General features: G+C 40.8%; 1 protein-coding gene across 2 annotated transcripts in view; it reads left to right on the top strand.

Annotated features, from left to right (window-relative positions):
* LOC117172980 overlaps nt 1-12,857 on the top strand; it is a 249,464-nt gene that overhangs the window by 117,821 nt on the left and 118,786 nt on the right. Inside the window, exons 1-2 of one of the 2 annotated variants that reach the window (XM_033361317.1) lie at nt 8,829-8,955; nt 11,382-11,519. In XM_033361317.1, coding sequence (XP_033217208.1) covers nt 8,955; nt 11,382-11,519 — 139 coding nt within the window. In that variant the 5' untranslated portion in view covers nt 8,829-8,954. Of the gene's footprint in view, nt 1-8,828; nt 8,956-11,381; nt 11,520-12,857 lie in introns of those variants that run through there. The other variant, XM_033361316.1, reaches the window with a different exon arrangement.

Genomic DNA, 12,857 nt, shown 5'->3' with positions numbered 1-12,857 from the left:
TTCTATTCCGTTTTGATTCCTCTAGAATCAAACTGAAGGGCCTCTAACAAAGCCACCGAACGCGTCCTCGAGTTGCGGATAGAGGTTCCCTGTACCAAGGGTTTCTGCTGAATATGGTTACAAAAATAAATAGGCAGTCGCGGACAATTGTCCAGGGGAGGTCCCTAAGGAAATAACCCCCAAGCGGAGGTGTGAAAACCGTGCCGAAAGCTGAATGACACCTGGGTGAGGTGTCTAGAACGGTGACTCTGGGATACCGGGCGACCTCTCAGAGTACGCAGCCTTATTCTTGCATGCGGGACTCTACAAGGATGGACGAACCCCTTTCCCTAGCTTCCCGTGGGAACAACAATGACAACACCAAACATAGTTGTAGTAAGTGCGGTTCAAAACAACAGAACGCGCAGGGCTCCCGGCAATGGGTCGGCCAAAAGTGCCGACCAATCTAGAGCTGGGGGTGCCAATGAAAATGGATTCAATGCGATGGACCGGCGGGATCTCGTGACCTTTGGCTGGACGGAGCAACTGAATCACGACTTGCTAGACTGCTACGATGCGAGTGTGGCCCGTGAACGAGGTTACATGACACGGCTGCATGCTCTGTGGTGCGAGAAACACCCGGAGCTATCGCACTTTTCGCAGCAACGTATGCGAAACCATGCTGAACTACTCCGTAAAAGGGGCTATGTAAGCGAAACGCCTACTCTACCACAGCTAGAGCAAGCCGGCAACAAAGAAAGAGAGGCGACATTAAGATCAACCGCGGGCAGGCATCCAATAGATGAAGAGCGATGCTTGACGACCCAGAGAAACATCAACACCAAGGTTTCTCTCAAGCCTAAAGAACTGGCTGAAATGGATGACGAGCTTCGTGGACATTTTTTCGGTGAATCCGACCTCTGGGCTATCAATTATTGTGTGTATAATGCAGCGAGAGCTTTGGCCGATGCGAATCGTAAAACAAAACCAACGGCTTATCATAAGACCAAAAGACGAATGCATCAACTTGCCATAAAGATAGGCTGGGCAAGACGGTACGCGTCCCGCATTCAATGTGTGATTGACTACATCACAACTGGCAGGAATTTTAACGCCAAGGTTCGAAAGTTCGCGCGCGAACTCCAGACCCGTTATCACACACTTAACAAGTCAAAGCTGCTGACCATCAGGCAGCATATTGTTGAGAGAATACGGATACTATCTGACGCTAAGAGAAGTCTAGAGCGGAAGGAGAGGTGGGTCAGAGAAAATCAACAGTTTTTCTCTGACCCACCTCGACTCTTCCAAGACCCTCCAGTTATTGTCGAACACCCACCCAAACCAGAGGAGGTCGAAGTATTTTGGAGAGAAGTCTACGAAGTTCAGCATAGACTGGACGAAGACTCAGAAAATATAAATAGCTTCAAGGAGTTATGTGTTGCCCTCATAACACCTGATAAAGAATGCCCACCCATCACTACGAAGGAGGTGAAAAAAGTATTAAGAGCGATGAAGAACTATTCCGCACCGGGACCAGATTGTATCAAAACCTTCTGGTGGAAGAATTTTTCTTCAACCCATCAGCATTGGGCCCGTATTCTCACCTCATATTTGAAGTCGGAAGAGCCGATTCCAGAGTGGTTGGTGGAAGCGCGCACAATACTTCTGCCGAAAATAGGCAACTTAGCTGACCCAAAGAACTACAGGCCAATAACTTGTTTGAACACGCTTTATAAGATATTCACAGCTATCCTAAATGATAGGATTGTTCGGGCAATTGAACCTGTGTGGCAAGAAATGTATGAACAACGAGGCTCAAAGAAAGGCGTAGCCGGATGTCGGGAGAACCTGCTCATCGATAGATGTGTCTGCAGAGATGCAGCATTCTACCACCTACCACAAGTACTACAAGTACCGACGGGTACTTGTGCGGCAAACCTGGGGATCGAAAGTACAAGGTCACTCATGTATTTTACACGGACGATCTTAAGATCTATGCTAAAAACAGAGAGCAACTGCATCTAGTTCTGGGGATTGTCGAACGATATACTAAGGAAATTGGAATGGAATTTGGGTTAGACAAATGCGCCAAGGTTTATTTGAAGCGAGGAAAGCTTAATGGCATCCCTGAAGATCCTGAGCTCGTTGATAGAAGCACCATACGACACCTTTGCGCTGGAGAGACTTATACATACCTGGGCGTGCCACAGAGCCGCATTCAGGACGTGTCATCAATAAAGGATATTCTCCGAAGCAGATACAAACGTCTCATCCGACAGATTTGGTCTTCCGAACTGTCGGCGAGGAACAAAGTATCTGCAATGAACATGCTTAACGTCCCGGTACTACTCTATTCATTTTAGAGTAGTTCCATGGACGAAGAACCAGCTCAGATCTCTTAATATCGGGACAAGAAATGATATGCACATGAACAAAAGCATGCATCTTAAGTCTTCCGTTCCGCGACTGTACATCTTGCGCCGTCAAGGGGGTCGCGGAATATTGAGTCTTGAATGTCTTCACAACAGGATTATTCTGGGTACAGCACATAGAGTTGCAAATGGAAGAGACCCTCTTCTTAAAATGGTCAGGAATCACGAAGAAGTGGGCAAAGGAGCATTTCTATACAAAGCAGTGGAGGAGGCTGCTGAAACAGTCAGACTTGACTTCATTATTAGGGGTGAGCAAAATGCATCAAATCTAATCTATTTTGAGTACTCACTCCTGAAAGCCCGGATTAAGAAAGCACAAGAGAAAAACTTTCGTGAACAGCTCCTCGATAAGAGAAAGCAAGGTGTCTTCTACAGAAATGTGAAGGATCGGTCAATGTCTTGTGAGCTAACGTTTGTTTTCCTTAAATCGCCCGGATTGAAGTCTGGTACGGAGGGTTTCATTTTTGCATGCCAAGACGGTGTCATTTCCACCTTAACATACTGTCGCCACATTTTGAGCCAAGACATTCCTGATGATAGCTGCAGGGCGTGCCATGCACACCCCGAGCATTTAGCTCACATACTCTCTCGACAATTGTTTCTGTTGCTCACTCGAAGCCTGACATGGTTCTTCTTGACTTCGAGAAGCGAACCATGTTCGTTATCGCATTTTCGGCTCCAGCTGACAAAAACATCATAACCAAGGAGAATGAAAAGAAAGAGAGGTGTCGAGACCTTATAAGGGAGTTGCAACGATTATACCCGGAATATTCTGTTAAACTACTTGTCCTTATCATCGGCGCTCTTGGAGGTGCCAAGCTTTCACTTGCTATTGGCCTAAAAAGCATCCCTGCGTGTCAACAATATGCTAAAATACTTGCGGGAAAAATGCAGAAGGCGGTTGTTCTTGGGTCGCTCCGTGTTCTTAGGGTGCACAAGGCTTTTGCTGGATCGTCGTATTGATTCCTTTAGAGACTGTAACCACATATCTCACAGTCATGAGACGTGGTTGTGGCTTAAATTTTAACGCGATTACGCCGGGAGCGGGTGCTAATCTGGAAAATTGCACCGGCTCCTAGCGAAATCGCGGTAAAATTTCCACGTCTCACGAATGTGAGATAGGTGGTTACAGTCTGTGAAGGAATCAATACGACGATCCAGGAAAAGCCTCGTGCACCCTAAGAACACGGAGCGACCCAAGAACAACCGCCTTCTGCATTTTACCCGCAAGTATTTTAGCATATTGTTGACACGCAGGGATGTTTTTTAGGCCATTAGCAAGTGAAAGCTTGGCACCTCCAAGAGCGCCGATGATAAGCTCAATTAGTTTAACAGAATATTGCAGGTACAATCGTTTCAACTCCCTTATAAGGTCTCTATACCTCTCTTTCTTTTCATTCTCCTTGGTTATGATGTGTTTGTCAGCTGGAGCCGAAAATGCGATAACGAACATGGATCGCTTCTCGAAGTCAAGTAGAACCATGTCAGGCCTCGAGTGGGCAACAGAAACAATTGTCGAGAATATAAAGTTCCAGTATATGCGGCACTTCCCATTCTCGACAATTGACTCAATTTCCCTAGGAGCATTTAGAGGAGCGATATTAAGGTTAATGCCGTAAGAGTGACAGAGATGGTAATAAAGCACTCTTTTAGTGCCGCATTGTGCCTTTGAATGTGGATCGTTCCCGCGTGAGTTGGACAACTAGATCGTATGTGAGCTAAATGCTCGGGGTGTGCATAACACGCCCTGCAGCTATCATCGGGAATGTCTTGGCTCAAAATGTGGCGACGGTATGTTAAGGTGGAAATGACACCGTCTTGGCAGGCAAAAGTGAAACCCTCTGTACCAGACTTCAATCCGGGCGATTTAAGGAAAGCAAACCTTAGCTCACAAGACATTGACTGATCCTTCACATTTCTGTGGAAGATACCGTGCATCCTCTTATCGAGGAGCTGTTCACGAAAGTTTTTCTCTTCTGCTTTCTTAATCCGGGCTTTATGAAGTGAGTACTCGAGATAGATAAGATTTGATGCATTTTGTGAAGACATTCAAGACTCAATATTTCACGACCCCCTTGACGGCGTGAGACGTATAGTCGCGGAACGGAAGACTTAAGATGCATGCTTTTTTCATGTGCATAACCTTTTGTTGTCCCTACATCAAGGGATCTGAGCTCATTCTTCGTCCATGGAACTACTCCAAATGAATAGAGTAGTACCGGGACATGAGTGACCTTGTACTTTCGATTTGCATGTTTGCCGCACAAGTACCCGTCGAAATGGCGAAGTGCTAGAGATAGTGGCAATAATGTAGGGCAAAAGAGGAGTGGGCTCATGGTGTCGCCCTGAAAGACACCTCCCTGAAACGTGACCTTGTTAGTTGTCACACGATTTTTGCCAGATGAGATAGTAAATCTGGTTTTCCAAAGCGGCATCAATCTCTCTATGCACCCAACTATTTGCGGATGAACCTTTAAGATTTCCAAAAGACAGATAATAAGACTATGGGATTTAGAATCGAAAGCTTTCCGATAATCAATCCAGGCCATAGATAGGTCACGCTGGTAGAATGCTGCATCTTTGCAGACACATCAATCGATGAGCAGGTTCTCCCGACATCCGGCTATGCCTTTCTTTGAGCCTCGTTGTTAATACATTTCTTGCCACACAGGTTCAATTGCCCGAACAATGCTTTCATTTAGAATAGCTGTGAATATCTGATAAAGCGTGCTCAGAGAAGTTATTGGCCTGTAGTTCTTCGGGTCAGCTAAGTTACCTATTTTCGGCAGGAATATTGTGCGCCCTTCCACCAACCACTCTGGAATCGGCTCTTCCGACTTCAAATATGAGGTGACAATACGGGCCAAACGCTGATGGGTTGAAGAAAACTTCTTCCAGCAGAAGGTTTTGATACAATCTGGTCCCGGTGCGGAATAGTTCTTCATCCCTCTTAATACTTTTTTCACCTCCTCGGTAGTGATGGGTGGGCATTCTTTATCAGGTGTTATGAGGGCAACACATAACTCCTTGAAGCTATTTATATTTTCTGAGTCTTCGTAAAGTCTATGCTGAACTTGGTAGACTTATCTCCAAAATACTTCGACCTCCTCTAGTTTGGGTGGGTGTTCGACAGTAACTAGAGGGTCTTGGAAGAGTCGAGATTAGTCAAAGAGGAACTGTTGATTTTCTCTGACCCATCTCTCCCTCCGCTCGAGACTTCTCTTAGCGTCAGATAATATCCGTATTCTCTCAACAATATGCTGCCTGATGGTCAGCAGCTTTGACTTGTTAAGTGTGTGATAACGGGTCCGGAGTTCGCGCGCGAACTTTTGAACCTTGGCGGTAAAATTCCTGCCAGATGTGAAGTAGTCTATCTTTATGGCAAGTTGATGCATTCGACTTTTGGTCTTATGATCAGCCGTTGGTTTTGTTTTACGGTTCGCATCGGCCAAAGGTCTCGCTGCATTATACACACAATAATTGATAGCCCAGAGGCCGGATTCACCGGAAAAATGTCCACGAAGCTCGTCATCCATTTCAGCCAGATCTTTAGGCTTGAGGGGAACCTTGGTGTTAATGTTTCTCCTGGTCGTAAAGCATCGCTCTTCATCTATTGGATGCCTGCCCGCGGTTGGTCTTAGTGTCGCCTCTCTTTCTTTGTTGCCGGCTTGTTCTAGCTGCGGTAGAGTAGGCGTTCCGCTTACATAGCCCCTTTTACGGAGTAATTCAGCATGGTTTCGCAGATGTTGCTGCGAAAAGTGCGATAGCTCCGGGTGTTTCTCGCACCAGAGAGCATGCAGCCGTGCCATGTAACCCGTTCACGGGCCACTCTCGCATCGTAGCAGTCTAGCAAGTCGTGATTCAGTTGCTCCGTCCACGCAAATGTCACGAGATCCCGCCGATCCATCGCATTGAATCCATTTTCATTGGCTCCCCCAGCTCTAGATTGGTCGGCATTGTTGGCCGACCAATTGTCGGGAGCCCTGCTCGTTCTGTTGTTTTGAACCGCACTTACTACAACTATGTTTGGTGTTGTCATTATTGTTCCCATGAGAAGCTAGGCAAAGGGGTTCGTCCATCCTTGTAGAGCCCCGCATGATAGGATAAGGCTGCGTACTCTGAGAGGTCGCCCGGTATCCCAGAGTCACCGTTGTGGACACCTCACCCAGGTGCCATTCAGCTTTCGGCACGGTTTTCACACCTCCGCTTGGGGGTTAATTCCTTCGGGACCACCCCTGGACAATTGTCCGCGACTGCCTATTTATTGTTGTAACCATATTCAGCAGAAACCCTTGATACAGGGACCCTCTATGCGCAACCCGAGGACGCGTTCGGTGGCTTTGTCATAGGCCCTTCGGTTTGATTCTAGAGGAATCAAAACCGAACCGAAAATATATATATAAAGTGCTGTTCTCATTAATTTTGTAAGGTCTTCTTGAATTTTTGTCAAGAATATCTGGTTTTTGTAAGTTTTTACATCACACTAATACCTTCTCATTACAAATGAAAATGTCATTTCATTATTTTGGTCCAGTCTAGTATTAGTACAGATGAATGCTTACTATCGAATGGGTTTATCGATGGCACCACTGCAAGCGATTGCGTGAGTGAGTGAGTCAGTGAGTAAGCGACCATTTTAGATCAGAATAGCGTTGGGGCAATCAGAGGTGAGATGCTGTCAGAGCTTTCCAAATATTCTTGATTAAAATCACAGCAAATTTCGGATCTTCGATAAAAGTGACGCTTCTTTTGGCTGTCATCATTCATTCAAACACAGTGCAATTTATATTTCATATCGTATTATTTTAACCATACAAAGAAGGAATTTATTCAATGACTGATTGTAGTGATTATAAATGAGACTTCGGCAAATTGAATATTCGAAATTTGGAATATTTAAATGTGATAATGTGCATGAATAATGTACGTGGTGTACGAAAGTCAAAAAGGCTTTTTGAGTTATGAAATTTTCCTATTTCTAGATTTTTAGGGATCATCTTTGTTCGATTCAACAGGGATATATATGATCGCTGCAATTTAAAATGCTTGGAAGATAAAAATAAATTATAATTACAAAACTATATATATTTTTTATTTGGTTCAAAAAGAAATTGGATACATTCGGAATGAGTGAAAAGGGTATTCATTCAAAAAAAAAAATAGAAATAGTTCGGCGACATTCGGAAACAAGTCGGAAGATTAAAAACACCGAAAATTTATTTTACCGAAAGGTTAAAATGCCGAAAACCATTATTGCGAAAGTGAAAAATCCCGAAAACTGTTTTACCGAATATTCAAAATGCCGAAAATTTAAAAACAGCTTACGCTAGTACAAGCGCGAGTGTTTTTATTGAACAAAACTTAGAAACATTTAGTAATGTAAGTAATAAGCATTAAACAATGTTTTATTAACTTTTGCACGTCATATACTTATTGTAAAAAAATGCGCTGTGACGTTAACGAAGCAGTGCATCATGTAAATATATGGTGCTAGTGGTACCAGTGATATCGCAATGGCACTTGCGTTCAATTGAGGTAACAGCTGCTGCACAATTCTTTTCGTGTATTTAGAAACTACAAAAACTTACACCGAGAAACAAGTTCGGTTGAATGTACTAGTGCCACGGACATTAAAACCACTTTACATGGGAAAAAGAATGATTTGACTGATTTTCAATCCTTATTAGTACATTAAGGGCCATTCACAAAATACGTAATACATTTTTTAGGAACTTACGACCCCACCCCAATGCGTGATATCTATTCCATTGTCCTCAATATAGAGAATGATACTTTGGTAGACCCCCCCCCCCAGATGTATCACGTATTTTGTGAATGACCCCTTAATACTACATACGGGTGTGAAAGATGATTATTTAGTTATTATTGAGATATTTATCTCTGTAAATAATCGACGTTCACACAAGTGTCTAACAGTATTTAATGCCACGAGAACCAAAAATCGTGTCCATTAAAATAAATTAAAAAGCGATTGCGTGCTTTCATGATTTATTTTTATATAAAAAACAATCAAAAGTTGAAAAAAACATCAATTAAAAAAAAAAATGTTGTAATTTTTTTTGCCAATGTTATTAATTTTTATTTACGAAAATATCTATACGAAGCTTAAAATATAAAATAAAATGATTGATAACAATAATCAATTTAAAGTAATTCTCACTGTAGAAAGTAAAGATCAATAAAGTTCACTCTCTTTCGAAATATGCCAACATTTCAAATATCTTCTATTTGAAAGTTTATGCAGCAACGTCAGATTGTTCATCTCGATTGTTTTTGATAGAAAATGCTAACTTCGTGTATGGTTACCTGTCAGCTCATAAACAAATTTCTTTAAAGGCTACGTTCGTAGTATTCAGTGTGTATTTTTTTCCGCTGCTTATTCACGTTTTTAGTTACTATTACTTATCAGAAGAGAGAGGAACCGTAAAAGAAAGCAAAAAAGAAGAGGGAAGAACACACCAAAATTAGAAAGGCGGCTAGATGGAAGGACGTTCCACCCAAATAAAAAGGAAAACGGAGTAAAGTAAGTGATTTAAAACAAATTATTTAATAGTTTTTTAAAAAGGAATATCAAGTGTAATATCGGAGTACTATGGGATAGGTTGAACGTTGATTAAATTGCACTAATGCATAGGCTGGAAACTCCCGTATGTTATGTTAACTTATAATTAAACGACGATTGTCTTATAAACTCGGATTTTCGAAATAAAATTTTGTCGGTCGTGAATGCAAATAATGTATGGGTATGGGTGAATTATTTTCATCATAATTTGTTAAAATTTGTGCAACAAATTTCAACTACTAAAAACTACCCCCTGTGTGAAAAACAACATGGCGGGGCCTGCGAAACATTTCGCTGGCCACCACATTATTCAACATCAACTTCATATGGGCGAATTATTTTTTTATTATAATTTTTTAATTCATTAAATTTGTGCAACAAACTTCAACCCCTAAACATCAAACCCTGTGCGGCCAACAACATGACGTCGCCAACAAAAAAATTTCTCTGGTCCCGACAGTGTCCAAAATCAACTTCATATGGTTGCATTATTTTCGCCCTAATTTGTTTAAATTTGTGCAAACAAGTTCAACCCCTGAAAACTACCCCAAAAGTGTCAAACACCATGACTTCCCCAGCGAAATGTTTCCCCGGGCCGGACATTATACAAAATCAACTTTATTTAGGTGCAACATTTACGTAATAATTTGTTCAAATTCAGACAATAAACTTCAACCCCTAAAAAGTACCCCCTGTGTGGAAAACAGCATGTCGGAGCCAGCGAAACGTACAGCTGGTCCCGACATTGTCTAAAATCAACTTTCTGTGGGTGACTTAATTTCGTCATAATTTGTTAAAATTTGTGCAACCAACTTCAAACCCTGAAAACTACCCCTAAGTATCAAACAACATAGCGTCCCCAGCGAAACGTTTCCCTGGTCCCGACAGTGTCCAAAATCAACTTTATTTGGGTGCAATATTTACGTCATAATTTATTCAAATTTAGGCAATAAACTTCAGCCCCTAAAAACTACCGCCTGTGCGGAAAACAGCATGGCGGGGCCAGTGATACATACAAGCTGGTCTCTACATTGTCCAAAATCAACTTAATATGGCGGAATTATTTTCGTTATAATTTTTTCAAATTTGTGTAATAAACTTCAACCCCTGAAAACTACCCAGTGTTAGGAAAACACCAGGGCAGGGCCAACAAAACCTACCCCTAGTCCCGACATTGTCCAAAATCAACTTTTTATGGCTGAAATATTTTCGTCATAATTTGTTCAAATTTGTGCAACAAACTTTAAGCCCTAAAAACTACTCCCTGCTAGGACAACACTATGACGTCGCCAAGAAAACCGTTTCGCTGACCCCGATATTATCCTAAAGCAACCTTATATGCTACAAAAGCATTATTTTCGTCCTAATTCGTTAAAATTTGTGCAGCGAAATTTAACCCCTAAAAACTAACCCCTGTGTGGCAAACACCATTGCGTCACCAAAGAAACGTTTCCATGGCCCCGACATTATGAAAAATCAACTTTGTTTATGTGCATTATTTACGTCATAATTTGTTTAAATTTAGACGACAAACTTTAACCCCTAAAAACTACCCCCTATTAGGAAAACACAATGACGTCGCCAGCGAAAAGTTTCATTGGCCCCGACACTATCCTAAAACAACTTTATATAGGTGCATTATTTTCGTATCAATTTGTTCAAATTTTAGTAACAAACTTCAAACCCTACAAAACCACGCCTTGTGCAGCAAACACCAGGGCAGTAAACCTGGTAAGTGTTTCAGTGACCAGGATGGTGGATGACGTAGTCTACGGAGTGTTCACTGTAGTTCCTCCTTTTGCATAGATCACGACGTATTCATTGAGTGCAATTAGGTGGCCAGTGAGTTCACAGAATACCGTCAACGTGATGCGTAACATAGATTTTCTAGTTCACGTGGTGACTACGTCTCTGGTGAATTACGTATCGAATGAGCATCATGCTAGCCAAGATACCCTCCTACGACGTAAAACTACACAGCTTTGGAGATCTCACATTTTACAAAAAATTGCACCAGCTACGAAAAAGATGTTCAAAGTGACCGTCCACGGAGCAAAACGAGATATGTAGTAAACACGTACGCTAACAAAACTATGGTGCGCATCTTGTAGCCGGCGTTCTCTGCAATCGTTGGCAACCTGAATGCACTCACTAGATCTGGTAAATACGAGAAACAACGATGGACTCTCTGTAATCTCCGTCATTGACTACCCTGGGCACTGTAACACTCACCAGTTTCTCCCGTTTGCAACTTCTTATGCACTATATGTTACACTTTTCATCAGATCCCCGTAGATGTTATTGATGATGTCACCAGAGATATTGCAAGTGACATAATTATTTTTAATATTGTAGAATAATCGTTACAAATATCCTGAATTTTGCAGTGAGTCCCAACAACGTTAATAGAAGCAGTCTGGAAAATAATTTCAACGTTAGCAACATCAATGCAAGCAGTATAGAAAACAATGATGTTGCTGGAACAGACGCAGCAACAACCCATTGCAGTATAATGGAACAAAATGGTTTGTATATATTTTTAAAAGATTAATAAATAAATATCTACTGCTATATTAAGATTCAAAATAATGAAAAATAAACGTTACAATTCAGTTCAAGGGGACAAAAAACATAAAGTTCCAAAGAAAAAACAAAGAAAAAAGATAAAGCGTTTAAAAGAAGAAGAGGTGAAAACATTTTTATATCGTTTAGTTGTTTTAGTAAACAATAATTCATAAATTAATTAGCCTACATTTATTTTTCAGAGTAAAAAAACTCAAGAAAATGCAACCAAATAATTTTCCATAAATTTTACAGGTAATTGGTAATTACTTAACATACATTTACAATAAGAAGTTTTTTCAAACGAAAATGTTATGTAGCATAAGCGAAAAAATAACTTAAAATAATTTTAAAAACTATTGACATTGGTTCTTGCTACATAATTCATTTTCAAATGACAAAAGTAGAAATACGTTCAGACATTGATTAATTTTACTGTTTATCAACCACGCAAACAACAAATTTCAAATTTAGATTTAACTCATTATGCACTGCTTTTACACAGAGAAAACGTTTCAAATAATTAAAAAACCTTTTGATCATTCTGTATAACAACGGATGGTAGATTCTAGAAACTAGGTCAAAGTCTATGAGTAGTACTGTGAAAAGAATGGACATTTTTGTGCTTCCAAGAAGTTCGAAGGTGTACCTTTAATGTGCAGATATAGAAATATCTCTGTCATCTACCAGTTTTGTATTTCTACAGTTGAGACGGCAGATTCTCTGTACCTATCATTTGCTAACGTTACTTTTTATCAACAATTAAAGTGTTCACCTTTCTAAATGTGCATTGTTGATAAAGACTTGATGTCATTGGTTGGTCATAACATCGTTTAAATTTTAATATTATTTATGTTAATTTAGTATATTTTTTATTTATCCTTGTGTTATATTGAAAAAGGCTCAAATGAGTTTTTAAAAATATGTGATATCTCTAACGAGATATCACGTGCCTTTATTTCGTTGGTTACAGAATAAAGTCAAGATTAGAACTAAACTAGTGGCCCTGAAACCCTCAAATATATAGGGCTGCTTATCTAATCGAAGGAGGAAGCTGTGACTATATTACAGCCCCCTTTTTGGATTGTTTTTGGCCTCTAAAAACCTAAAATTTCAAAGATCTAGGTGTAATTGTTTTTGGTATAGAAACAGTAGTATTAATCATTGGAACAGCCTGTTTCCGAACAGCTTTGTTTCCGAATATCTTAACCATTCTAAAGCGCTTTCTTTCCATGTTTGGACTCGGTGATGGCTTGAAATTGTGTCTAAAATGCTTTCGGCGTTTTCCAAACTAAGGTGTG

This window comes from Belonocnema kinseyi, chromosome 5 (assembly GCF_010883055.1).
Source record: "Belonocnema kinseyi isolate 2016_QV_RU_SX_M_011 chromosome 5, B_treatae_v1, whole genome shotgun sequence".
Classification (NCBI taxonomy): Eukaryota; Metazoa; Arthropoda; class Insecta; order Hymenoptera; family Cynipidae; genus Belonocnema; species Belonocnema kinseyi.
The sequence above is the reverse complement of the archived record's forward strand: the minus strand, read 5'-3'. Positions and strand labels throughout refer to the sequence as shown.